This window comes from Chrysemys picta, chromosome 21 (genome assembly GCF_011386835.1).
Source record: "Chrysemys picta bellii isolate R12L10 chromosome 21, ASM1138683v2, whole genome shotgun sequence".
Lineage (NCBI taxonomy): Eukaryota > Metazoa > Chordata > Testudines > Emydidae > Chrysemys > Chrysemys picta.
The window spans coordinates 12,032,384-12,060,246 of NC_088811.1; the positions used below are offsets into that span (position 1 = coordinate 12,032,384).

Below are 27,863 nucleotides of genomic sequence, written 5' to 3' on the forward strand. Positions count from 1 at the left end.
TGACAGCTCGGGACACTGCTCCGCCTGGGGCACGGGAGGGGCGAGGGCAGCGGCGGGCGCTAGCCCGAGGGGAGTCGGACACCTCCCGTGCTGCGGGGGCGGGCGGCCGGGGGAGGGAGGGGCTGCCGGGGCTGTGGCTGCCGGGGGGCCTGGGCCAGCCCGACCGGCGAAGGGGTGGGGAAGGGGAGGCAGCCCCCATAGGCCCCGTACGGGGGAGCCAGGCCGGGGTATCCCTACTGAGGGGGAGGGGGTCACTTCCCAGCCCCGGATCGGGGCCCCGCACTCACCGCCTCCGGCCGGCCCAGCCGCGCCGGCCCCCTTGCGACCGGTTCCCCAGCTTGGGCCCCGGGTTTCCCCTCCCCCACTGCTGCCGCCGGGCCGGCGAAGAACCGCCAACCAATCAGCGCTGAGGGGAATGTGACCAGCAGGTAGAGCAGCCAACAGTTTTACGGGTGAGGCGGGGTTACCAGGGCATGGTGTTTCCACCCCCAAATAACTGCCGGAGGCGGGTGCAGTCGCTCATGGCCAATCAAAGGACAGATGGTGATTACTGACACTTAGCTGCACCAATGAGAAGTTGGGTGCCGCCGGATTGGTTAGAATTCAGAGCTTGCCCCGCCTTTGGACAGCCGCATTGCTTCCGCCCTCTCTGAAGCCACAGGGCATTGTGCGCATGCGGAAATAGGGAAGAGTCGATTTTTTTTTTAAACCATTGAGACGGTAGGACTCTTCCGCCACGTGACCACTTGGTCCTTCTATTTCCTCCAGCTTCTCTACTGCCCTGGGTGCAGCCCGTCCCGAAGAGCACCAAGGGCAGGAGAAAGGCTCTGTTACCGTAATGGTACGTATAGAAGCGAGTCGCTTCTGTGATACCTAGTTTGTCTAACAGTGGAAAATAGCGAATAGCTACAATAATCAATACAAAGTGTTTAACATCCATGATTTACCGCTAATCTTAATGGTTAAGGGTTCATATAAACAGACTTGTTATTGATACTAATGATTCGCTGTTAATGTTCAGTAATAGGTAAATATTAAGTGATAATTGAATAACTGGGACTCAGAGTAACTGTCTAGGCTTTCCCCGTGTCACTTATTACCAGTTTAGTCGAGTCGCTCCCACATATTAAGCCCTGTGGGTTGTTATCCCCATTTTGCAGACTGGGGAAACGGAGGCTCGGAGAGGGTAAGGCTCTGAGCTTGCCAGCAGGAGTCTATGGGGCTGTGAGTGCATGCAGCCTCCCGAGCACCAGTGTGCAGGGCTGGGGGTCGGGGAGTCTATTCTCGGTGGTTAAAGAAGCGGGGTGGGGCTCAGGACTCCCGGGTTCAATCCACAGCTCTGCCACGGACTGGCTGAGTGACCCTGAGGAAGAGGTTTAACCTCCCATCCCAGTGCCGCCTTCCCGCTGCGGGAAGATCCCAGCTCCCCTTTCTCCTCCCATCCGCCACGGCCCAGGGCTGCCCGCAGAGCAAGCGGAACCTCGGCGATCGGAGCCCTTGTTTCCGGAGGGGCCGGCCCTGGCTGGTGCCCACGCGGGGGAAGATGGCGGTCCCGCGGGCTGGTTGCCATGGTCTTGAGTGCGCGTGAACGGAGCTGGAGAGGCCGCCCCGGGACCCGGCTCCGCAGCAGGTGAGGGGGGCCCCGGAGCCGCCCCAGGAGACGGGAGAGCAGCGTCAGCCCCACCCGGGGCTGGGAGCCGCCCCCCACCCGGGGTGCTCCCCTGCCCAGGGGATGCGGAGGTCGGGGGAGCTGACCAGGGTGACCAGACAGCAGGTGTGAAAAATCGGGGCGGGGGGAAGGGGGGTAATAGGAGCCTATACAAGAAAAAGACCCCAAAATCGGGACTGTCCCTATAAAATTGGGACATCTGGTCAGCCTAGCTGAGGTGCCCCATGGGGAGGAGGAAGCCGGGGAAGGACCCCGCTTCTCCGCTGGGGTGCCCGGCCTGGGAAGAGGCCTGCCCCTCGCTCTCCATGCTGTGGGGTCCTTCGCTCAGAGGTTCAGGTTGTGGGGCAGGTGTCGCCACAGGCTTGCAGCTCTCCCCTGGGCTGGGTATGTCATCAGTGAGTCACTGGCAAGGCCCGGGGTTTCCCTTTCCTGATGCAAACTCCCCCTCCTTTCCCAGGTCTCTCTCCAGCACCTTCTTCTGAGGCAGCTGCGTGAAGAGCATGGAGGCTGAGGATCAGACCGAGAAGATTAGCATCAACGCTGAGAGCCCCAGAGGAGGTGACGTGGGGGAGCTGGGCATCGGGCTGCTCAGCTCTGCGAAGAGCCGCCCAGGCACCTGGAAGCAGAAATGTGCAGCCTACGTTCTGGCCCTGCGGCCCTGGAGCTTCAGTGCCTCTCTGACCCCAGTAGCCCTGGGCAGTGCCCTAGCCTATCGATCCCACGGATCCCTAGACCCAGGGCTGCTAGTGGGCAGTGCAGTGGCTGTCCTGGCTGTGCATGGAGCAGGTAACTTGGTTAATACCTACTATGACTTCTCCAAGGGCATTGACCACAAGAAGAGTGATGACCGGACATTGGTGGACCAGATCTTGGAGCCTCAGGATGTGGTCCGCTTTGGGGTCTTCCTCTATACCCTGGGCTGTATCTGTGCTGCCTGCCTCTACTGTCTCTCCACTCTCAAGTTGGAGCACCTGGCACTGATCTACTTTGGGGGACTTTCCAGCTCCTTCCTTTATACTGGAGGTAAGGACTGCACTCCATACTCTGAGCTGGTTTGGTTCATTATCTGTGTTCTCTTCTCCAGGAATGGAGCTCAGTTTGTATTATCTGAACAGTTCCTCATTTCTTATTAGCCAGATCTAATTTCAAGTGAAACGTAAACTTAAGACATGCTTTAAGAAATGCACCCAAGATTAATGAGTAACACTGATGTAGAGTAGGAACACAAATTTTTTTGTGGGGCTTATCAAGATAAAAATGTATTTCGCCTCTTCAGTTCTGCAGTTGGGTGGTTGAAGAGACACCCAGTGTTTTGCTATAGATAAGATTAAGCAATTTCTAGGATTTGGAGGATATCATTTGAAAGATGTAGCAGCTGTTAGTCTAACCTGATGGTTGCGTCTGTTCAGGACCAGATTCGAATATCTGTACTCACGTTGTGTAGCACCTTACTGCATGTGTAATCCCATTGACTGCAGTGTGACTGCTTGTGGAACAACATATTCCAGATAGTAACTGGAATCTGCCCCATAATCTTTGCTCACTGGGTGAGACTGGAGAAGTGCAGACGTTGTATTTGCTTTATTATCTTTGGAAAGGGAGAATAATAATCAGTTCTGGGGCAATAAAAGAGCATGTGTAGCCCTGCCCTAGCTGTGTTTGTGTTGGCTGTTTTACCGCATTTTTTAGGAACTGCTGATCTGTTTGAGTAACATCTATTATCCTCCATAAAGTGAATTTCACTTGGTAACACTTGTTTTCCTCTTGTTTCTTGCCACAGGAATTGGATTTAAATATGTTGCACTTGGCGACTTGGTGATCCTCATCACATTTGGGCCCCTGGCTGTCATGTTTGCCCATGCAGTGCAGGTTGGCTATCTGTCTGTCTCACCACTGCTCTATGCTGTCCCACTAGCCCTCAGTACTGAGGCCATCCTGCACAGCAACAACACACGGGACATGGAGTCTGACCGGCAGGCAGGCATTGTCACCCTGGCTATCCTCATCGGCCCCATGTTTTCCTACATGCTCTACAACACACTGCTCTTCCTGCCCTACCTGATTTTCTGCATCTTGGCCACGCGTTACACCATCAGCATGGCGCTGCCACTACTCACCATTCCTATGGCCTTTTCGCTGGAGAGGCAGTTCCGGAGCCAGAGCTTCAGCAAAATTCCCCAGCGGACAGCCAAGCTCAACCTCCTGCTGGGGCTCTTCTACGTTTTTGGTATTATATTGGCACCAGCAGGCACACTGCCCAAACTGTAATGGCGAGAGCTGCTGTAGCCCCATGACTTGAGTGTTCATGCCAGAGCTCGGGGTGCAAGTGGGAGGTTTGTTATGGATGGGGCCAGAGCAAAAAGGCTGGCTCGAGCCAGTGACTCCATGTGAATTTTATGGGCTTTGGTCTTGTTGAGATAAGCAGTTTCTCTTGTACTAGAGACTTCCAGTGGTGTCTTAGGAACTTCTTCTCTGGGAAGAGGATTGAATTACCTGTCTCTGGCTTTCTCTCGGTGCTTATTGCAATTCACCATGTGAACAGACAGACATTTCAAGGACTTGATGCTACTGCCATTGAATTCAAAGGGACTTTCGCTATTAACTTCAACAGGAGCAGGGTTGAGCTTTAAATGTGAACTGTCCCTTCCCTGATCTGTGAATCATCCCCATACAACATGAAGGGGATTCAGCAGCTCCACTCCTATGCTGTAGCACATGAAAGTCGCCACTGAATGTTTTATTTTTGTCAGCATCACGGTAAAGCAGATGGTGCTACTTCACTCCTCTTGATAAACTTCATCCTCACCACCTGGTCTGTTCCCTTCCCCGCCCCCCCCCCCTTTTGCCAAATCTTGAGCTTACGCTTCCAAACATCATGGCTATATGAAATGGGGCATGGGGTGTCCATCAAGAACTGCTGACTTATGGAAGACAGCAGATTTTGGTGCTACCACTGCTAGTTCCTTTCTACCTAGACATTTCTAAAGCACCCATTGCTGTGGTGTATATAGGTGCTGAAATGGAACACAGCTGGTCCATTGCACTGAGCTTTAAGCCAAAAGCAGTGAACTTCCACTCCCTCTTTAAGTTAAGTTGGGGGCCAGAACTGCAAGTTGTACAGCTAAGAAGCTCACAAGACTTGGTAGGATGAAAAGTTCTGTTCTTGTTGTTAAAATTTTCTCATTCTCGGACCCTTCTGCCTGAGATGAAAGGGTCTTGGTGTTAAAAGAAGCTGTCAGGCAGGGTGACAAAGCTCTGTAGGCAACTGGATATTGACTAACACACACGCTGTGGTAGCCAAGTCTCTAATAGCGAAGCATTTTCTAATTGTCATCCTCCATATCTGTTATCTACTTACAGTCACTTGTCACCCTATTGTAAGGAAAGCTGGTGGCAGCAAGGGAGAAAGATGGGGGCATTGCAGGAGGGAGTCTAAATTTCTGCCATGACTTTGCACAGACATCAGGATAGTGAATTAGTCTTCTTGCTGATAGGTTCCTCTTCCCATTTCCAGCAGGGACCAAGGTTTTGATGACACTCCTATGATGCATTGGTCAGTTTTGAAGTTCTAGATCACTCCTCAGGATGATGTGCTCAATGGTACTGGATATTCTTCCTGCATATCTTTCCACTCCAATCCCTGCTCTCCTGTAAGGATACTAATATACCCCTCTGGATGAATGCTGTTCCTCACAACAGATGGTGTGAAACACGCAGAGCCCAATACAGCTATGGGGATAGTCCATTAGGGCACAACAGGGTGAATTTGGCTCTCACTCATATTTTCCCATGGTCACTGAACCCTGATCTTCATTGGGAAATATTTTGGTTCCCTGCGTGAAACGGCGAGTGTTGATGTAAGGGCTTTTTGCAGGACTCCCTTGAAATGTCCAGATTGAATTGATCTGGACCTTGTTCTAGAACTCCGACTGCCAGGAGCACGGTGTTCCCGAGCCCGAGGGGAGGGTATTAACCAGGGCACAAGGAGTCTTTTAGTTGCGATCAGTTAAGTCCAGAAGGGTGTGCAGTGTTGCATATCCAGCTTGGGCATGTTATGGCAAAGAGAGGTTATTCACCTGAGAGGGGTGACTGCTGTTAGGGCTGCATGTAATGGAGGAGTTATGACAACTATAAAATGGAACTGGCACCGAGATGTTATATAGGTGGCATCAAAGCGTTCAGATGGTTTCTGGTGACTTATCTGCTAGTTGTGATTGCTTCACAGCTGGACACCGTTGCTCAGAAGCAATCTCAGCAGGCAGGTGACCGCTTTCACCAGCCTCAGATTCAGTTATTAAAATAGGGCGATGCATGGATCAGACTTTCTCTTCAGGCTGCCCAGGGAAAACAACAAGGCAAGCCTGGTTTAAGCAGCCAGTCTGCTGCTTTGTACAGTAGAGAACTTGGCTTTGGTTAGAAACCCAGTCAGAAGGAGTTGATCTCAGCTGGAGGGAGAGAGGCATCTAGCAATACTTGGCAGTGATTTTCTGGGAAAATGTGCACTTCCTATTTTCGGTGCTGGCTTAGAGCTCCAGTGGGTTGATGATGAGCATTTGTGAAAGAACCAACTCTGCCTTCTGCCAAGCACGTTCTGTCTCAGAGACTGAGGAGTGGAAGTGATGGCGAAATCAACCCCGGTGGTGGAGAGAGCTATTTCCCAATAGAGCCCATTCTGCAAGATGGAATGGGTTGATCCGGTTAATCCCAGGGTTGTATTGTTTGTAGGTGTCTCAGCAGATACATCCTGTGCCCTGTTCTTGTTTGTTATATGATGATATGTCTAGCTCTTGCATAGCTGTAGTTTAATGAAGATTGATGTGGCAATTTTTTATGCATTTTCCCTAAGCCATGTTGCTTCTGACAGGCAGAATGTGAATAAGAAATTTGAGAGCTGTAGCTCTTATGGTGAACAGTCTAGGACAGGGGTCCCCAACGCGGTGCCTCTTGACGTTGCCGCTTCACGGCGGCATTTCAGCGACTGCTTGTCCGGCAGCCACGGTCCTCGGCGCCCGCCCCACGGAAAAGGTTGGGGTCCACTGGTCTAGGAAATGGCCCTCAGTGGAACAGCAACACGTTACACTATAGTTGATCTCTTCCTTACAAAAAGGGGAAAGACTCCTGGTTAGAAAGTCTGTCTGCTAGTGGGAAAAACCAGTGCTATTGCCACAGAGCTGGAGTGGGAGGTGACCCGTTTCAAGTGTTTGTAGTGCCATTTTCTTGGGCACTCAAAGTGATTTACAGATGCAGGGATTAGAAGGAAACGTGTGCAGACTGCTTCCATTCGTAAGCAGCAGCACACATAGCAGACTTTGGAAGGCTTAGAGGAGAGCTGTGTATGGTAAGGGAGCTGGAAACGCCTGGATTCTAATCCTAACCATGTCATTTGTTTTTCCCCAGTGGCCTTGGGCAAGCCACGTACATTCTCCGTGCCTTCGTTTTTCCATCTGTAAAATGGAGCTTACCGTTGCCTACCTCACTGGGAGTTGTGGGGTTAATGTTATTTAATAAAGAGCTTTGAAAGTAAGAAGTGCTATGTCTATACTGGGTATTTTCTCAGGCCTTACTTCTATGGGAAGATCTTTTTGGTATAAGATAAGGTGTGAATTTAAACCAGTAAAGTTATACCAGTATTACACCATGTGTATGCTCTTATTCTGGTATGAGAAGCCCCTTTTTGGTTTGCTTGGGACAGGATTTAAGCTAAACAAAAGCCAGGCTTGTGTGTCCAAATGGGGATTTATATTAGCATCATTGGAAAACTTTCCATATAGACAAACCCTAAGGCAACCTGTCTTGTGTTACAGCGTCTGAGCTGAGGATATTGGGTGTCCAGCACCTCTTCTGATCATAGGCCTTTTCAGCCTCTTGCAATAAGCTGTATTGCTCCATGCTGATTCTCTGCTGGTAGCGGAGCAGATCTGTAGCACATCCGTCCATCGTATGTATTAAATGGCCTCCTGACCTCTCTTCTCGCCCAGGCAGAGGTTCAGTGAAGTATCTAAATGTTCCATTTTTAACAAGCCATGGTTAATAATTTTAAACAGCTCCGTATTGTGTTTCTGGGCTTGGATCAGAGTGGTCTTCTGGAGAACATGTTTCGTATGGACACTCCTTTGTACAGCTTTGGCGTGGAAGCACTAGAAAGCACACACCCTAGGTACGCATGAGGTAGGCTCCTTTGACCATAAGAGCCCCCTTGTGAACCAGGCAGCCCTGTCCTTGTATGTCAAGGGATAATCAGTTCAATTGAAAGGGAAAACATATATGTTTTAGGGCAGATGTTAATAGGTTTTGGTAATCTAATCTATCAACCGAGTCCACCTTGGAACACACCTTTCTCTGCAAGGCACTGTTGAGCCTGAGCATTTGTAATACTGAGACAGCCTTCAATTGAACTTTGTCTTTTTAATAAAGATAAACTTGCTTATCAACACCTGCGTGTTCTCCTGCTCTTCCTGTGTCAAAGTCCCCACTCCTGACTTCCTTGCAACTTTTTAGGTGGTCGGATTTGCACCTCAGGTCCTTGGCAGCATGCTGCCCCCACAAGTCTCTCATCTGGGCCATAAACCAGGGTAAAGGATTATTGGGAAGCTTTCTGGAGTAGCTGTGGTCACTAATGCCTGCCCAGTACACAGGAATGCTTGAGTCTCTTCAGTCTCATTCTGCCACTCAAATCATATTTCTCCTGCCTGGTTTCCTTGCTCTCTCTTTCATACAAGCTATTGGGATGCTTTGGGGCAGAGACCTTTAAGCTGTGTTAATGGCTGGGGTGTAAGGTTTGCGTGTCTGAATGCAGGGCTATGGCCAGAACAGGAGGTCTGTGGGATAGGGGAATTTGTTCATTTATATTTTTCCTTTTGTTGATTCTGATTTAAAGTGCCCCCGAGTTCCATCCTTCGTTACATGTATCTGCAGCAGAGCCCGGGAGCTATAAACCCTTGTGGCAGGGAAAACTGCCCCGAAGGACTAATGTTTTTATGTGCAGCATAACGCTGCTGTCGTTATCACAGTCTGACTTTGCAGCCCATAAATAACTGTTTTAGCAGATTATAAAAGGTGTGGGGCTAATCCCTTATTTATGTCTCCAGAGGCAGCGTGGTGTAGAAGGAGTTTGGGACTCAGAGTAAGAACTCTAGTGCTGATTTGCTGTGCAATTCTAGGCATAACTCTTTGCCATTGCTCCCCTTAATTTTAGATATGAGAAGGGACTAATCTGCCTGATGTTCTTTCAGGGCAGTTTGGAGGCTTGCTTTGTGTACAGCTCTATGCAAAGCACTATTCGTGCTAAGCTTTACTGTCGCCTCTGTCATTGGGAGGGATCATGAAGTGCTTTGTGGATGCTGGGCCAAATGAAAAGGTGATGTAAACAGTGGGGATCGGGGTGTAACTTACCTGCCTGGGGCAGAAGGCAGATTTGTAGCTGGGGTGGAGACTGCTTTTTCTCCTGTTGGCTACTGTTTCTACTTCACCCCCGATCTCGAGCCCTCTTAGCCTGGTGACAGCCCCATGGTATCACACTCACTTTCACTAGTTCAGTTAAAGTTCCACCCACGTACATTGACTTCTCTGACACCATTTAATCTGCCTCAGAATTCACCCCTTTCTGGGTCTTTAATGATCATGTGTGGGCAAGCCTAATTTTTACAAGAAGGTTGCGGCATCGTACCCTTCTCAGCCCGTGGTGGGGCCTGCAGCTCAGCTGTCTTGGTGGAAATAGTACTCCCTGTCGGCAGGTCTACGCTTAAAACACTGCATCCGTGCAGCAGTAACGCAGAAGTGAAGACGCTCCTACGCTGATGGGAGATCTTCTGTTGGTGGAGTTAATCTACCTCCCCAAAAGGCAGTAGTTATGTTGACAGGAGAAGCTCTCCCGTCAACAGAGCACTGTCTATATGCGGGGGTTAGGTTGATATAACTGTCGCTCAGGGGTGTGGATTTTCACACCTCTAAGCAACGTAGTTAACTGATACAGGCGAGTCTCATTTTACGCTGGGGTTACATTCCACTGTCAGCGCGTAAAGCGAAAATTGAGTATAGTCAAAATTACACTGAGTGTAATGGCGGGCGGAATCGCCCGTACTACAGGTACAGTATTTAAATTGTTCTTTTTCTTTTCTTTTTCTTTTTTCCGACCGCGCAAAGCTGAATTCACACATGTTAAATGCGCGTAAGATGAGACTCCCCTGTATGGGTCTGTAGTGTAGGCCTGACTTATGGAGTCATTAAGCAGGTAGAGGAAGGCTCTTCTTCCTCAATTCTTTTGTTTTTAATAGCTGGAGTGCTGACTGAGTGCCTCCCCCCGCCTCCCTGCAAGTTTATTTAATCCTCTAATGGCCTTGAAATGAGACTGCTCTGCTCTGTAATAAAGAGCTGTCAGACACATTCCTCCATGAGTGGTGGCTTGTCATCCTTTTCATTAGAAGCTCTTCGCTCCTAAGGCAGATGTGACAATGTGCCTGAGGTTGAACTTGGCGAAGTCTCAGCCCGTGACACTTTACACACTTCTAAGCTTGGGGGCTGGATTTTTGTCCACTTTGCTCCTAAGAGAGCAAAAATGTGTGCGTGCCTTATCTATTAGGCTTGGCAGATTTTAATTTTTTTATAATTTTGACTGATAATATCCATGTTTATTTTAAACATTTTTTTCTATTTTTATCATTTAAATGTGCACAGTTGTGCAAAATTATGGGTTTTTAAGCACTTTTTAATTTTTACTGATTTAAATGTTCACAGTTGCAGGAAATTATGGGGGGTCAGACAATGCAGGGAGCTGGACAATAATTATTTAATGATAGCAGACATTGAAATTCAAAAAGTTAAAGGTTGATAACCAGTAAAACACAAATTGTCAGCATCCCATTGTAAAATATACAACGCATATACCCTCAAATCACTCTCTAAGTTCTCAAACAGCATTTTTCTTTCTTTGCTTATCTGTAAATTTAGATAATCTATGGAAATACATATTGTCGGTTTGTGTGTATGGTGAAATTGACTTTTACCAACATTTACTGATAAGTAAACTTGGAAGAATTAGATTTTTATCTGTCCACCCACCTGCATGAGAATATGGGCCCGATCCTGCTGTCTTGAAAGTTAATGGGAGTTTTGGCACTGACTAAGGCCTCGTCTACATTAGACTTGCATTGGTTTAGTTAAACTGGAGGCTTACTACAATTTGGCTTAAACCCATTCCTAATCGATTTAAGATAAACTGAAAAAAATCTGGTTTAAACTGAAGACTGTCTACACAGCCTCTTGCACAGGGTTTAAAATCACACCTTTGTTAAACCAGTCTAACTGCATCATACAGACGAGCCCTTTCATTGGGGGTAAAGATTGGGACCTTTCTGTTCCTCTCTCTCACCAATGACTTCGCTTTTTTCCAGAGAAGGGTTGGTGAATGGCCCAGTTTAATGGAACTTCTGCTGTAATACCATTTACACAATGCCTTCTTACTGTGTATTACATCCCTGTATGTGCAATACAATAATTCTTCTCAGGGGAGGTTTAAATGACATATAAAACAGACCTTACTAGGCCCAAGACTGATGGGAAGCAGGTAGAGAGCATATTTGGTTCCTTTCTCCTTGAACTATCTAGGTAACTATATCGCCACCGTCCCCACAGTAGCTGGATTCTGCACCAGTCATTGCTGTTATAACTAGGTCAGCTACAGAATGCACAAGGTGAGTTTGGATGTTATACAAAGTGAAAGGAATGGAGATAGGAAGCATTTTTAAAAAACAATGTTAAAGGCTTTAATCTTCTTATTAATTTCATGGGCATCTGGAGAAACAGCCCCCATAAAGGCATGACTTAAATATTGGGAGGGGCCAGAAAAATCACGTGTGCCACCGGACAGACAGTAACCATGTGTCACGGACTCACAGATCGTGCCCACTCTTGGCCCCATGCGGTCCGTGGGGGGTGCCCCTTTCAGTGTGACAGCCCTTCTCAGGGGTCCACTCTCTCTCGGGGTCAGGCCCCTCCACCTCCTGGAGCTGCACCTCTCTGAGCGTTAGCACATCTGTCTCTGCCGTGGGCCCCCTCAGGGAGTCCATTCACTCTGGACCCCCGGGGCCTCCACCCCCGAAGGGGTAGATGCAACCCTGTTCTCTAGACCGGAGTGACTCTCAGCCAGCATAAAACAGGAGGATTTATTGAGAGTTGAACACAGCACAGGAAACTCTCAGGGCCTCAGGCCTGGCCTCCCTCAGCCCAGCACATCCCAGTCTCTCTGCATCTAGGTGGGCTCTGCCTGCTCCCCCCTCCAGCCCAGAGCCCCCCTGCTTCCCAGCTGGGCATCTGAGCTCCCTGGCCCCAAGCGCCACCTCTGTCCATTGTCTTCTCTCCAGGTAAACAGGGTTGTAAACTGGGGCCTCCTCTCCTCCCTTCTGTCCTCTGGCTGGAACTGGCTGGTTAGGTCACTGGGTCCCCATTCTGCAGCCCATTGTTTTCCCACTGGCCAGAACTGGCTGCAACTCCTGAGCTGGGTCTCCGGGTTGGGGTCTCAGGTCACCGGTCGCTGGGGTATCCATCCTCCAGGCCATTGGCTGGGGTCCCACGTTCCCTCTCCGGTCCTCTGTAACAACAAACTCCCTCTCCCCTCACCTTGTTAAACCAGTAACACCCAGGGAAACTGAGTCCCACCCCCTCCGCATGCAAACTATTGAAACCCCACCGAAAACAAGAAAAAACAAGAAAATCCCCCACTTCGTCACACCATGCAATGGCTGTAAGGAGATGGGTGAAGAGAACAGGAATTAAGGAATAGGGTTTGCACTACTTTTTCTACTAGGGGTTCATTTACACTAAAGTCTTTCAACTTGAGTTCACTGGCCAATGAACTCAAGTGAGCTAACACGTTGGTATGTGCTTGTTCTGTTCACTCCACAAACATTTGTTCCCAGACACACGCATTTGTGGAGTCCAGACTAGCATGTACAAACACATTGGCTAACTCAAGTTAACTGGCTGTCAGTTGACCTATTCGAAAACCCTCTAGCATAGATAAACCCTGGACTTAGAATTTGCTGTGTCCGTAAGGGTCAAATGAAGTGTGGACTCTACTTGTGGAGTATTGAGTAAAAGTCAACTGTAATGTAGATTTAGTTCTACACGAGGAGGGCTTTGCTGATCTAGCTGTACCCGTGTGCTATACTGGCCAAGAGTTCCTAGTGCAGATGCAGTTGTGTTTTTAGTAGGATAACTTATTCCAGCAAGCAAAAGGACATCCTTGCTGGTATAATCTCATCTACACTAACTGTGCCTTTTTCCGATACAGCAGATCATGCCTCAAATGTTTGCAGTATAGATCTAGCCAAACTCTAAATAAATCTTTGGGAGCTGTTAGTTGCTGGTGGTTTGAAGAGATGCAGCTCAGTGTGTTAATAATTAATAAAATTAATGGAGATATCCCATCTCCTAGAACTGGAACGAACCTTGAAAGGTCATCGAGTCCAGCCCCCTGCCTTCACTAGCAGGACCAAGTACTGATTTTGCCCCAGATACCCAAGTGGCCCCCTCAAGGATTGAACTCACAACCCTGGGTTTAGCAGGCCAATCCTCAAACCACTGACCTATCCCTGTCCACCTGTGTTTGAACAGGTGTCAGATGTTTTCCCCTTTATTTTGAACAGATCACAGAAATATCAATTAACTTGAAGGGTCTGATTCCTGCACCCAAACTCTGTGCTAACTGCCCGAGCTGCCAGTTCTACCAGGGCTGACCTCCTGTTAGCACCTCTGCACTGAGATGTGGGGGATGCTTTTGCACATTGTATGAGCTACAAGAGCTAGGCTTATTCAAGTGAGTTTAGGGAGGAATTTAAGCCTTAACTCCAAGACTCTTGCATCTGAAGCTGATGCTTCGTGTCCTTGCAGCAGTGTTTCGGTAATGTGTCCTCAGGACAGGAGAGTACTGATCTAGTGAAGCATGGTAAAGGCCTGCCACCCTTTCTGTAATACGTATCTTAAGTCAAGCCCCCCATCTTAGACATTTGAGATTAGTTTGTGTTCTTCTGCAAAATGTAACAGCCAGGTGTGGCCGAGCTGAACTCAGAACTGTCCCCATGACGAGGAAACCTGAGCAAAAGTCTCTCATGAGAGTGCAGAGCCTGGTTTGCTGAGCATCCTAACTGGTGAAGGAGAACTCGGCAGACTCTCCCAGCCCAGGCAACAGCTTGGGCCTTTTGCTTATGTGCCTGTAATTGTCCTGTGCTGACTCAGCAACTCCTGGTCCACTCCAGCTTCTGCCCGCTGGAGCAGAGGGTGAGACACATGGTCCAGCTTTTTCCTCTCCTCTCCAGTATCTTGGGACCCTGCAGCCTCTTCCTAGATTGTAAATTACAGACCTAAAAGTCGCAATTATCCAACAAAAAAACTTCAAAAACCGACTCCAGCGAGAAACTAGATTTAATTTGCAAACTGGACACCCTTAAATTAGGCTTGAATAAAGACTGGAAATGGAGGAGTCATTACACAAATGAAAAACTATTTTCCCATGTTAATTTCCCCCCTACTGTTACTCGCACCTTCTTGTCAACTGTTTGAAATGGGCCATCCTGATTATCACTACAAACATTTTTTTCTCCTGCTGATAGTAGCCCACCTTAATCAATTAGTCTCATTAGAGTTGGTATGGCAACACCCATGTTTTCATGTTCTGTGTGTGTGTGTGTGTGTGTGTGTGTGTGTATCTATCTATATATATATCTTCCTACTGTATTTTCCACTGCATGCATCTGATGAAGTGGGCTTTAGCCCACAAAAACTTATGCTCAAATAAATGCTCAAATAAAAGTCTCTAAGGGTACGTCTACACTACCCGCCGGATCAATCGGGGATCAATTTATCGTGTGTAGTGTAGACACAATAAATCGATCCCCGATCGCTCTCCTGTCGACTGCTGAACTCCAGCTCGGCGAGAGGCGGAAGCAAAGTCAATGGGGGAGCCATGGCTGTTGATCCCGCGCCGCGAGGACGCGAAGTAATTCTAAGTCGATCTAAGATATGTCAACTTAAGCTATGCTATTCTCATAGATCAATTTCCCTTGCCCCCCCCCCCCCCCCAGTGTAGACCAGGCCCAAGGTGCCACAAGTACTTCTCGTTTTCTCGTTCTTTTTTCTAGATTGTGCCATTTGTGTTCAGATTTTCAGCCTGGATAGGGGCTGCATTTCTGCAAGTTGCCTGAAGATGGCAGTGTTGTACTGTAATCATTGGAGTAGGGGGGAATAACTATATTTTATGGCAGTGATACTCAGACCTCAATGGTTCAGGAGCCAAATTAGCTATCAGCATTACCTAAAAGACTCTCAGTAGTGTGAATCCATTGTTTCACATACTATAGGACTATATAGTCATATTTAAGCAGCAAGGCAGGGGAAATATTTAATGTGTGTATGTATGTAGATAATATAAAAATTCTCACAGCAAAATGACTGACCATGTATTATTTTATCATCTACAATTGAATAATAACAAAGTAAAAGCATCCTGATTGGCTAATAACTTAGAATCGTTAATAATTAAATCACCCAGTGTTTTAATATCATGTGCTGCAAAGAGCCACTTGCAGCTTGTGAGCCTCAGTCTGAGTATCACTGTTGTATGGTAACAGGGGCCATATAAGTATCTAGGACGTCTAGATGAGATAGTATTATCCTGCCAGCTGCGATCTCTGTGCACAAAAGGAACCGGACAGAGTTCCCTCCGAATTATCCTTCACAGCTCATTCTACAGAGGGCAGAGATGGGGATGTCTGGAGAAGTTGCTCTTCTCCCCAGTGAACTGGTTCCGTTCAGCACCAGAATGGCTGCAATTTCCGATGGGGATTGACCATGCCAGTTCACCGCTGCCTAGAGTGGGTCACTTGAGAAGGGATCCTGGACTCCTAGCCCAACCGAACCTGCTTTTGTCTCCTTCGTTGTGAGCATTTCTCTGTAGGTTGGAGAGAGGTGAGAATGCTCAGCGGATTGGATGTACATTGCACTTTGGAAACTTCTTTCTTTGATAATGGCCTGTAACTGAAAAGCCTTAATGACATTAGTGTATTGAGGGAAAACTGCTGGCTCAGGAGTGCCAAGAGCAGAACCCACCCCCTCCTCCATCTGCTCAAGCTCCCTTTGGGGAAAGGAAGCGGATACAGACTAGTGGGGCATCCCCAGTTAACCAGAACATAGGCCTCCTAGTCTAAAAGCTGGAAGACCAGGCTGAGCTGCTCCTGTACCGGTACAATCAGGGGAGCTGGGGTGGAGTGTAGCCTGGTGTTACATATAGGAAGACTGGGAAGGTTCAGAATCCTCCTATATCGTTCTCCCAGGCTGACCCAGAATCCCAGCTCCAAACACCCTGCACAGTTTTGCTGTATGTGAGATCTGGATCCAGATGAGAACTATGGGGCTTGGGAAACAAACTCTGGATGAAGGGAAGCTGCTCATGTAGAAGCCAGCAACTGTTTGTAAGGCTTGCTGGGCCTCGTTGCTTTCATCCGGAGGGGGAGAGAACATGACAGAGCAGCTAATCCACAACTAATGCTCCCAAGCCGGCCTGGGGCGTGGCAGGAGAATCATTTTCAAATTGGCAATGTGGGTCTGCAGGTGCAAAGGGACTCCCTTGGTCATGCAGCTTGAAGGGGGAGGTGCTCCTGGACAGCAGCAGGTCTCTTTGTGGAATCCTCCAATGCATCATTCACACAGTGTTGTCACCTTATTTACAGCGCTTTGCAAACCCCTACAAGTTAGGGCCAAGACCTCATGATGTTTACTACAGTATACCCTGATCCATGTGGGAAGGACCTTGTGGAGAGCCCCACTGGGGTCCTTGTGTATGGATCAGGATTGGGGCCTCAGGTGAGGACGCACGCATGGACTGTACCTTGTGGTGGATGTAATTCCAAGGACTGTGCCTTTGGGAGGATTCATGAAAGGCAAGGCCTTACATACTCCACCGCAAATGCAGGACCAATTCTACAACAAGACTCCTGCATCCGGCGGCAACCCCAGCACGGCAGCGCTGGATATCCTGTTGCAGCGTTGGCTGAATTAACTGATTTTTAATGAAATTAAATATGAGCATGAATAATACAGCAGCACTGTATCCTGTTCAGTTTATCGTAAATGGCCCCATAGCATTTAATTTTCAGTGTGCTGCAGACCTTGGTGTTGGAAATGCAGGGCTGTATCGCAGAGATCCTCCAGGAGGGAGCTGGAGGTTTTGGCCTTTGAGAGCTAGGGTTGTGGGCACCTGGGAAGGGGTGGAAGGAAGTTTGGGCTTGTGGGACAGGGATATTAGTTGGGTGTTCAGTGACCAACAATGTCATAGTTACAGTTCTGACACATCAGTCTTCAGTCTTAACTTGCTGCCGAGATAATATTTTAATAATAATACCTAGGTCTTATACAGCACTTTTCATCAATAGATCTCAAAGTGCTTTGCAAAGCTGGTCTGTCTGCATCATTGTCAGATGAATGAGGCGGTTCACTCCTCTCGGAGCCATTGCTTCAGGCTCTCTGCAGACTCAGCTCAGGGCCTCCGTTTGCTCTCCCTTCAAATTGGGAAGGTTCTCTTTGCAGCTAGAAAATAAAAGCTTGAATTCTGGAGCGCAGTTCTGCAGCTGATGATTGCAGAGGATGCAGGGCCCTGGTGGATGGAGACATATGCACACGCTTTAGCATGGCAGTGCTGTCTTTTTGTCTTCAAAGAAATTCAGGCTCTAAGAGTGAGAGGTCAGAAAACAGCTGCTGATTTGAGCCTTGTCTCAATGGGGGAAGCCATGAGTCTCCTCTGGGGTAAACAAGTGACGCAGCTAAATGGCTGCAGATTAATTTCTAATGTAAGGATTAAGTATTGACAGACTTTTCTTGCCCTGGCAGGCGATGGTGGAAATGTACCTTTGAAGAGAGCCATCCGGCCCTACCTTGCATTCTTAAAGCTTTCACCACTGATGACTTAATAAGCTTATTCTGGTCAGATTCTGAGGAATAAGCTTACAAAGGCATGTGAGCAAGTGGTGCATCATGGGTGATACACAAATATCTGCCTGTGTGAAAAAAATGTGCAGTGTCTGCACAGGTTTTGTGTAGATGCCGTAAAACGTTTGTGTTTATACAGCTGCCTTACCCCTCAGATCTCAAAGCACCCTTCCAAATATCAGTTAACTCTGACAGTGCTGCTCCGAGCTTAGTTTGTGTTGTCCCCATTTCGTGGTTGGGTAAACTGAGCCTCTGTCCCTTCATCACAGGAGCATGTGTGCAGTAGGGGATCAAAACACAAGAATCCTGCTCGCCAGTCTGTTGTTTTAATCACTAGCCTACCCCCTTTCCTGGTAGTTTGCCTTCAGATCACTTTTAATTCACTCACCTTTGGCTGCTTTGTTCTTGGAGTTTTGCTCCAGCTGGAATTACATATTTAAGGGATGAAATGCTGCTCTGACTTTTTGAGATTTTTCATTTTAAGGTGGAGCTAAATATCTACCCAGGTTAAAATCTATAGCTCCCAGGACTGCTAAAAAATTCATAAGGCTTAATAAAACTCTGGTACAGCTGGCTTATTGCGGCTGTATGTCTGAAGGAAACATAGAGATCAGCTCTGCCTAGAGTAACAGCCGTGCTTTACTGCCTGAAATAAGCCTTTTGCTCCTGAGTGTAACTGAGTAAGATCCAAAGTGAACCTGTTTATTGGGTTTTCTTTCACATAATCTTCCAGTGCAATCTCTAAAAACTGGTGCTGCTCCTCCTTTGTCTATACTTGCCTCTCCTGCCTTCTAAATCATATGACTGTCCATGTCCTAATCCAGACATTTCAGCAACCAGCTGGGTGCTCCCTGATGGAGAAGTGTCTGGGGTGTGATCCAACACCCACTGAAGTCAGTTGAAAAGGTCCCATTGTCTTCACAAAGCATTGGATCAGGTCTTGAGAGGAGGCTAGAGAGGGCTTCTGAGCCTCTGGATGCAGAGAGCTTCTGAATCTCTGAACCTGGAATCCTCTGAGGAAGCATGGCTGGCCTCCAGCACTGAAGGATTGTTAAATAGCAAACACAAAGCCAGTTACAAACCAAGTTCATCTGTTCCCTTGGAAACAGCCCTGCGTGTGGAAATCTGTCCCGGATTCCAGGCTGTCGTTAGCCCCTGGGGCAAAAGATCAGCAGAGCTTTCCAAAAGGAAGTTTGCAGCCTTTGCTCAGACCCAAATGTTTTCACTTAAAAACAAACAAACAAACAAAACCCCAAACCCATCCTGACACCCGTCTGCTCTGTCCAGATTTGCTGTCATCCCTGGTGAGGCCAAAGTGGTTTGAAAAATAAAAAATCCATGACACCATTGTGTTGCTTCCTCCGTGTGGCTCGTTAATTAGATGGACCTGCCAATAACGAATAAAGATGAATGCCCTGGTGGAGCAACGCATCAGGCAGACAGTTTGTCAAGTAGGAAAGTGAATGCTGAAGCCCTCACAAAATACAGAGGCTTTTCTTAACCTGGAAACTGAAAAAGAGCCAGGTACCCTGCATGGGTTTGAAAGTGACAAGAGCAGCACCAGGTTTGAAGTGACAAGGAGGATCAGTGTCATGAAGTCTGCATTTCCACGGGGGACTCTTCCATCACCAGGGTAGCGCTGGTGCAGTCTGCCGATATAGCAATGCTGAGAGGTGCCAGTGTAGATGAGGCCTCTCTCCTATTAAAGTGGAACTTGGCTTGCAGTGAAGTTGATGTGTGTGAGGGTAAAGCGCTCTCACTGAGGGTCCTGCTGCATTTGGGTTTGCTACATGGTAGTTTCCCAACAAGGCAGAACTCCTACCTGAGTCTGTAAGACAACCCTCCCAAACGCAGCTGTATACTGCGCCGCTCTTTCTCCCTCCCCGTGTCAATGTGTTTCTAGTCCTTCTCTCCATCGTCCCTTGAAAAGCTTTCCCAGCCTGGCTTCCTTACACGTTTAATGGAACTGACTTTGGCAGGTAGTTTAGGCTGAGAAGCGATGGGTTTGGTTCTTTTTATCACAAAAAGGATCTAAAATCAGATAGTATGGAGGGAATGTTGTCATGAGACTGAAAAAAAAAATCAATGAAAACAGTTTGTTTGACTTAAATCTTTCCCTGTGGTGTTTGCAGCCTGATATTGCACCATTGTGCTGGTGCCTGAGAACACAAGGGAAGGAAAGTGACTAGTCCCTTTCATGTGAACTTACAAATCAGTTATTCAGTCTTGACACAGGAATCCATATTTCTCCTAACACAGGCCGTGGCTGAAAGCAAATGAACAAGCAGTGCCTTTGTTTTGGTGGCAGAAAATGGAGAAGAGAAATAATGCTTCATATAGGTTAGAGTTAACAGCACCAATTGCCTGCTTTGTACAGCAAAATGGTGATTCAGCGCTTAAATAGCAAAGAAGCTATCACCCAGCATGTGAATTAACCAGGGCGCATGACTAAGGAAAATGTTTTTGGCAGGGCTGGCAAAAGGGGGAAGGTTGCCGTTGCAAATCCTCTGGCTTAAACAGTTACAGTTCAAAGTGAACTGCACGAGGGGAGTGAGAGGGTTAGTTAGTGTGCAAGTGAAAATCCAGTGGCCACAACCGTATGTAGTAGAGATGGGGAAGTTTGTAGTGGACCATAGCTGATATTATAGGCAGCAGTGGCAGCTCAGGACTGGGACCTGCTTCTTGGCTGGGCTTGGGGGGGTGGGATGAATTGTCTTTCTCCTCTGTCATCCCAAATGATTGATTCTGCACAAAGCCCATTTGCTCAGGCTTTTGCGGGAAGGCGGAATTTCACCCTATTTCAGTCTTTTTGCCTCTCTCATAAGATCTGCTAATGCTACTTGCTTTGGACAGAAGAGCTCAGTTCTTCTTTAGGCACCAAAGGAGGCTAGCTGTGCAAAAGCGCTCATCATGTTGGATCCAGAGCTCTTGGGGAAACCTCTTGCTGTGAAGCACTGGGAAACCTGGCCCTTTGTGCATGTGCCAGGAAAAGCCAAATAACCCAGCCAGTTTTGCAGTCCTGCTGCTGGTAGATCTGCAAAGGCATCTCCCAAGAAAGAGGGAGAAATCTTCCTGCCAGCAACTTGATTTGTGCCATGGGTAATGGCCTGCTTCTGAAATAAACCGTATGTGTTTATTTAGATTTGTACAAGCTACGTGTGTCCCAAAACTTAACATATTTGTAAAACAGACAAACTTGCTGCTTATTTTGTCCAACAGGCAAACAGCCAATTAACTGCATGCTGGGTGGTCTCTGTTTGCCAATAAGGCCACGAGGCACCGTCGCGCTCTACGCTAATAGGCGGTTTTTCAAGTTCAGGCTGATCAGGAAGAGGGTCTAATAAACCATGTCCCTGAGCACAGTTAGCTATTGTCCCTATGGCTGATGTAGTGACTTCCAGTGGATAATAAATTACCCTCACTATGGCACGTTGGCCATTATATGCCACAGTGAAGTCATATTTCAACCCATGGGCAGGAGATTTCTAATACTGTATAAACCTCAGCTCTATTCAGGATAAATAAGGCTGGGAGTGACCCTGCTATAGATTCACTGGCTGTTTTATGTTATGGAGCTCAATAAAGCCCTAAAAAAGTCAGACTTTTCTCCAGCTGACCTTTCTCCTCCCTTAAATTAGTTTTTAACTAAGCAGTTAATTACCCACAATGAAAACTAAGGCAAGGCTGAGTTGATTTCTTCCCCATGTGATCTGCCCTCAGCTCTCCAAAGGATTAATCACCCCACGGTGCTAGAATCTCCTACCCAGGCTGTTTTCTTTGCCATGGTCCTTTGGAACTTTGTGGGTCAGGGTTACTGGAAGAGGGGGAGCTATTCTGGCAGGAGCAGTGTGGGGAGATGTAACAGGGCAGCTGGCCCATTTAATGAGCCAGGGCTCAGCTCTCTTGTTCCAGTCTAGGGGTGGCCTGGCCAGTTGGGCTAATTAAGAGGGTGTGGCCGGACCTGGGGGCTATCACAGGCCTGGTGAGAAGAGGCTGTCGGGGAGTCAGAGCAGACTGGTTTAATCAGGAAGACTGGGAGTTGAGAGCTGTCGCACAGGAAAGATGGTTCCTGGGGGATGGCTGAAGGCAGCAGCAGAGTTTGCCAAAGCTGATGCCTGCTGGTTCTGAGCCGCAGCCAAGGGCCAGAGAGGGCAGAAGGAAGGAGAACAGCGGAGGGGCTTGACCACTCGTGTCTAACTGGCTCCCAGAGGAACCAGCAGAGAGTCTTTGGAAGCTCCCATGGGGAAGAGCAAGGTTGCACCCCAAAAGGAAGGTCTGGAATGGCTGTCCTGGCAAAAGCACAGAGGAGGACTGAAAGAGTCCACGTCTGGTGGAAGTCCAGGATGGCGAGCATGGAGCTGGGTTTTTAAAGATTCTTGCATGGGGTTGATGTGGACTATGTTGTGGGGATTTTTGCGCTGGGTCGTTTGCACTGTGCTTTGGTTAATCAACTGTTGATGGAATGGAGAATAAGCTCTCATGGACTTAGTGGGAACCCAAGAGGGAAACTGAAGTGACGTGCCATGTCCAGGGCTGCCCTGAGGCCAGAAGTGGGTGTCTGGGAGGAGATCAGGAGGATTAAGAGGAAAGATCACAATGATGAAGAAGAAGAGGGGAGAAGGAGAGGTCTGTGCCACTGAACTTCAGAGGCTGGAATCCTGTCTGAAGATGTGTTCTAATGTTTCTTTTCATGCAGCGACAAGGCAGGAATCTCCGGTTGCTCCATCAGCAACAAAGGGATCAGTGCTGCACCTCCATGGCTCAGTTCTCTCTTCAGCAGCAATAGACCTGAGTTGGAAAGTTGGGATCCATCTATATCCACATTTTCCCCCATTTAAGGAGTCATTGGGCCCTAGGGTTTGGCTCATTCCACTGCAGAGAGAGGGGAGCACTTGGAAAGCTTGGATCCAAGGCTAAACTGCCCTAAATTTTGTGGAGGTTCCAGCTCAGCCTTTCTCTGTTGGTCCGGCTCTATATCGCCAAAAACCCTCCAGAAGCCGTGGCTGCAGGTGAGTCCTGCTGTTTAGAGAAGAGCGCTTTCCCCTCTGCAAGGAACATCTCCACTCCCATGTGCATGGGGAACAGCCAGCATTTCACACAGAGCTGCCTCATCCAGAGATATCCGTGTGCTCTACAAAGGAGGTTCAATGTTATCTCCGTTTTACAGGTGAAAAATCTGTGGCTCAGAGATGGGAACTGACGTGCACCAGCGAATGGACTCAAACCGTGCTCTTAACCTGCTCTGTGCACTTGCCCACGGGGCTACCTGGTCTCTGCTTCCGAGCTGTCCACTGGCAAATTGCTAAGAGGGAAACTGCCTCCTCTTTGCCAGGAGCGAAGGAGCCTGCAGTAAATGTGAGAGCCCAGTAACTTTGCGGGAGAGCTGGGGCTATTTCTGATCATGACTTCAGCAGCAATGTGGCTGGAGCAGTGTTGCAGAATGGCTTATGTGGAGCCAGCAGGGCTGTATGCCTGGGTAACAATCAGCTGCTCCACCTCCATTTGCATTCATCCTAAAGTATCACAGAGCTACAGACATTACAATTTAGAGCTTCAATAACTCTAGACCGTGGTAATACAGTAGGGAACCCAGAAACTCAGGCTGGGAGCACTGTGTGTCAGTAATGGCCAGCTAGGCCACAGTGGTCATCACTGGACCTGCCAACCAGGAGCTCAACCCTCCTCACCCCCCATTTCTGTTGACTGGTACAGTGGGGGAAGTATGGCCTCCTTTGCCCTGCCATGGTACCTGGCTCATCATGTGCTGGCATGGAAGGGGTAGAGGGAAAGCTGTATGCCTCCCTTCCCCAGCCTTGCACACCACACAGGGCTGGGCACAACCAAGCCTCAAAACTGCTGTCTCCCTTTCTGCTGTCAGCTGGGCAGGGGAGAGGGCAGCAGGGATCTGTGGATGGGACCATAGTATGCCCAAAATGGCTGCAATCATGCGGCAGTGGCTATTCTCCTCTCTGAGCTTTGGGGTGGGGAGTGGGGTGAATAAATATGAATACAAATGGCAAATGGTACAATTTTCACATCTGGAATTATGCCCATCCCCTTGTTGCTGATTAATGAATCGAGGTAATGTTGGGGCCCCATTCCCTGTGTATCTGAGTGCTTCCCAACAATTAAAAAATAGAAAGACAATAACAATCTCTCTCCCATGCCTACCTGTAAGAAAAGCAGCTGATTATAGGGTCTCTGTTTGTTTGTTTGTTTGTTTTGTTTGTGTGTTGTGCGTATCGCTGAGTGTGAAGAGCTTGTCAAGGGGAAACATTTAGTGCTCAGCCTAGGGGATCCGTGGTCATTCTGATCTCTTGTGGCAGTAGGTTCCATAGTCTAAGGGCTTGGCTACACTTGCGAGTTAGAGCACATTAAAGCAGCCCCAGGCGCCCTAACTCACAACCCGTCCACACTGGCAAGGCACTTAGAGCTCTCTGAGTCCGTGGCTAGAGCGCTCCTGGTACTCCACCTCGGCGAGAAGCATAACGCTGGGTGCGCCTCGGGTGAAACGCCGGGGCGTCAGTTTGAATGAGGTGTTGCATTACTGTGCTCTGATTGGCCTCCAGAAAGGTCCCATAATCCCTTTAAGTCAAGTGGCCACTCTTGTCATTGTTTTGGAATCGCTGCAGGAATGCGGATATCAAAGCAAACCATTACTGTGGAATGCTGTGTGTGAGAGAGAGAGAGGCGGGGGGGGGGCTGCTGTCTGAATTTACAAGACAGCATGCTGACGTGCTCTCACCCCCCCCCAAACCCACTCTAGCTCCCCCCATATACACACAATACACTCCACCCCCACCCCCATTTGAAAAGCATGTTGCAGCCACTTGCATGCTGGAATAGCTACCACAATGCACTGCTTTCTGTGGCCACTGCAAGTGCTGCAAATGTGGCCACGCCAGTGCGCTGTCAGTGTGGACAGACTGCAGCGCTTGCTCTCCGAAGGCGGGTTTAACTCAAAGCGCTCTACACCTGCAAGTGTAGCCATGCCCTCAGTATAGCCTCTATGAAAGTTCTGTCTCCAGTATGCCTGAACCTTCTCCCCTACTGGTCAGCAGTTTGTTTTGGTGGAAGGCAGCTGTTATAAGAGGCCATGGTTGCAGAGGGGAGAGATGCTGTCTCAGGGAGGTAGGGCCAGTTCCATAGAGGGGTTTGACTACCTGGTGATGAGCACATTTGGAAATAGACCAAATATACTCATAGAAGCTGGAAAATAACGTGTTTTTTTTTTCCAGTTTGCTCCCTTTTAATTGAATATGTCCCTCCTTCCTGTTTTTCTATAGGAGCGCGAAAGCTACGGTTTGTTTGTGCGCTAGCAACAGGGCTGATGTCAGCAGGAATGTGCATGGCTGGGCAGAACAAAGAGCCAGCAGGGGGAGCTCACTCCTTTTTGGTGTGTCCCACCACAATGGTGTGGTGGCTTTTAGTTCCAGTTTGCATCTCCAAAACAGTGGATTTCAAGGTAAAAGTGGAATCTGCAGGCCAGGTTTTGATGATTTTTAAGTAAGGCCACATTTTGAGCCTGGGCTACTTGATGGTGTTCGTCTGAATAGTTTGGCTCGAGCAATAATATGGGGAATCATGTAGGGATGGACTGGAGTTGCTTGGAAGGGGTCATTGAGTTTTCCCAAGGGTCCACAAAATGGGCGCATTGCAAATGAAGACTTACCCCCAGGACAACCCCCTGCGGCAGGGCATCAGTTCAGTTCACTATGGTAAGGATTCCCAAAAGGGCACTGGCCAAAAGCAGTCTAGGGTCCTCTTCATCCTTAATGTGGAAGAGCAGCCTGTGGAGACTACAAATCCCAGCACGCAATGCTCCACCTTGAGTGGAGTGGAGGCTCACTTGGGTCAAGAAATAGCATTTGAGTGCTGGGCCCTGTAGCATTACAGGTGGCAGCTGAATCAGGGATGGAAATGAAACTGTTTCATTATTAGGTCCTTACACTTCAATCTGCTATAAACTGTACCAATCACTGCCAAGTGAATGACAATAAAGAGTCCCCTGGCTCCGTGCCTAGCTCATGAATATAATTTCACTCAGCGCTCTCAAGATATCCAAGAGGGGAGCAGCGTGCGTGTGTGTGGCTGCTGGGTGTGAGGAGCCCACGATGGCATCCCTCTGTCTATGCTAACAGGCTGTGTAGGGGTTGGGTTTTTCCCTCTCTTTCTTCCCCCCACCCCCACTCTTTGCACAACCTCATCTTCCTCAGATATCTGAAAAGTAATAGGTCAAGAGTTTGCCTTTTAACTTTGGCTGGTGATGATTGATATTCTTTACTCCCTCCCCAGCTGACATGCTGGTTCATTCCACCCGCATCAGTAGCGTGTGCAGAGTCCCGCTGAAACGGGCAGTACCTTGAAGGCACCTTTTTCAGAGCTGTGTCGTCTTTTCATACTCCTTGATAGAGCCACAGTCTGTGCTCTGTGCATGGAAAGTTCACTGGTGTCAGTGAGATCCAGGTAACTAAAGAGAGGGCAGCATTGGACCTAAAAATATTTCACTGATCAATGTTTATCTCATGACTGCACTGAAGTTACACCCTCTTACAGCAATGCTGAATTTGGGCCCAAATCTTTGTTGTCTAAAAGTGGGTTTAAGCTCTCTGTGTTTTCTGCACCTGGACAGGGATGTTGGGTTAGGCTTGTTTCCTGTGCTTTGTTCCCGCAAGGCATGAAAGATGTTGTACAAGAGCAGCTTGGGTTCCGCTGTATTTACCAGCTCCTTTGTGCTGCCGTCAGACACTTTCACACTCCTTGAGAGAGACTTTTGTTATTTAATATGGATTTTGTATAAAATGTTTAAGACGCCATGCTTTTTGCTAATGCTACAGCCTTTCAGTGCAGTAACCTGGAGAAAAGGCAAGCACAGCATGAATGTAACCAAGAGGACTGCCTTCTGAGCACTGGAATCTCCAAGGCTCATTCCTCTCCACTTAGATAGGAGCAGGAGGCTGTGAGAAGGGGCTGGCTATCAGGCTCCCTCCAGAGGCTGGCACCTCTCATCCTTTGGGTTTGGAGATGGCATGGGCTGCTGTTCTGAAACTGTTAGGAGAAAGGCACATATTCCAGTGCCCCTTCCAAGGATACAAGTGAAGTGCTGAGAGCTGATCCACCACAGCCATATCTGTGACAACCTTAGTCTCCCGTCCTGTGATGATTTTCAGATGGAATTATTGTTTGTCTCTTGCAGGCTGTGGTTGAATTGTGTGATCTCAAACTAATTGGGCACCTTCCTAATATCCCAGCTGACTAAACTCCGATCATAACCTTAAGGGGATTATAAATCCAATTAGCTGGAGAAACAGCCACCAGATTGAAGTGTCCCTTCTAACCTCTCATTGCTTAGTATTCCACACCCACACTGTCTCCTTGCACTGGAACTGCCAAAAGTCACCTAATAAAAGCAGATTAGAATTCCTCTTAAATAGCTTCCATAAAGATTAGTATTATCTAGTGATAATTCCAACTGCAAACTTGCCTTGAATAATGCCTGTATCCCGATGAATAGAAGAGAGCTGACAGCACCACGAGGAAACTTTGTCCTGTCCTTTTGGACAGGAGCAAAGGGGGGACATTCAGATGAGAAATCAGTGCATTTCAAAAGCCTAGGTGGAAACTTTTTTTTAACATGCTATGTATGATTGACCTGTGGAACCCACATCTGCCGGATACTATAGAAGATAACTCAGCAAGATTCAGATAAAGGATAGGAGTAATCATCCTCAGTGCAGTGCCATTAGTGAAGATCAAAATAAGGGCTCAAATTTCAAGGTTTAAAATGATCACCAAGTCAGGAAGAAATTTCCCTCTATGATTTTGTGAAGCATTCAGCATTGGCTGCTGTTAGAAAAGAGACCATTAGTCTATTACAGCATGGTTAAATGTGTGAGTGTGAGAGATGGTTTTGGCCATAAGTCCTCTTTTACTACATGGGCCAAAAGAACAGATGTCCTCAACAAGATAGTCACAGATGAATGTGTTGTCTGAAATAACCTGCTTGTCTCCATTCCCAAAAAGAACGTGGCTCCCTAGATTTCAGAGAGCACTGCACATAAATAATTGGATTTGCAGAAAATACAATACAGGGTATGAGACAATTAGCAGAGCTGCTGGCAGTAGGAGAATGCAGGTGATGTGAAGGGTAAGGGTTAGAGGGCGATCAGGAAAGGATATCAGCCATACTTACTAGGGATGGACATCGGGACAGATGACA

At 48.1% G+C, this 27,863-nt stretch overlaps 2 protein-coding genes across 15 annotated transcripts in view; one reads left to right on the forward strand and one right to left on the reverse strand.

Annotated features, from left to right (window-relative positions):
• The window catches only part of MTOR (mechanistic target of rapamycin kinase), a 104,349-nt gene extending 103,923 nt beyond the window's left edge, over nucleotides 1-426 (reverse strand). For all 10 annotated transcript variants that reach the window (XM_008167234.4, XM_008167233.4, XM_065574956.1 and 7 more), the window contains exon 1: nucleotides 288-426. The gene's annotated coding sequence lies outside the window, so the exon portion shown is untranslated. The remainder of the gene's footprint in view (nucleotides 1-287) is intronic.
• A 285-nt stretch (nucleotides 427-711) lies between these two features.
• The window catches only part of UBIAD1 (UbiA prenyltransferase domain containing 1), a 58,340-nt gene continuing 31,188 nt past the window's right edge, over nucleotides 712-27,863 (forward strand). The window contains exons 1-3 of one of the 5 annotated variants that reach the window (XM_005292830.4): nucleotides 712-841; nucleotides 2,127-2,692; nucleotides 3,450-8,100. In XM_005292830.4, the coding sequence (XP_005292887.1) occupies nucleotides 2,170-2,692; nucleotides 3,450-3,937 (1,011 nt within the window). In that variant the 5' untranslated portion in view covers nucleotides 712-841; nucleotides 2,127-2,169 and the 3' untranslated portion in view covers nucleotides 3,938-8,100. Of the gene's footprint in view, nucleotides 842-1,108; nucleotides 1,187-1,492; nucleotides 1,775-2,126; nucleotides 2,693-3,449; nucleotides 8,101-27,863 lie in introns of those variants that run through there. The other 4 variants (XM_065574958.1, XM_005292828.4, XM_005292829.4 and 1 more) reach the window with 4 other exon arrangements.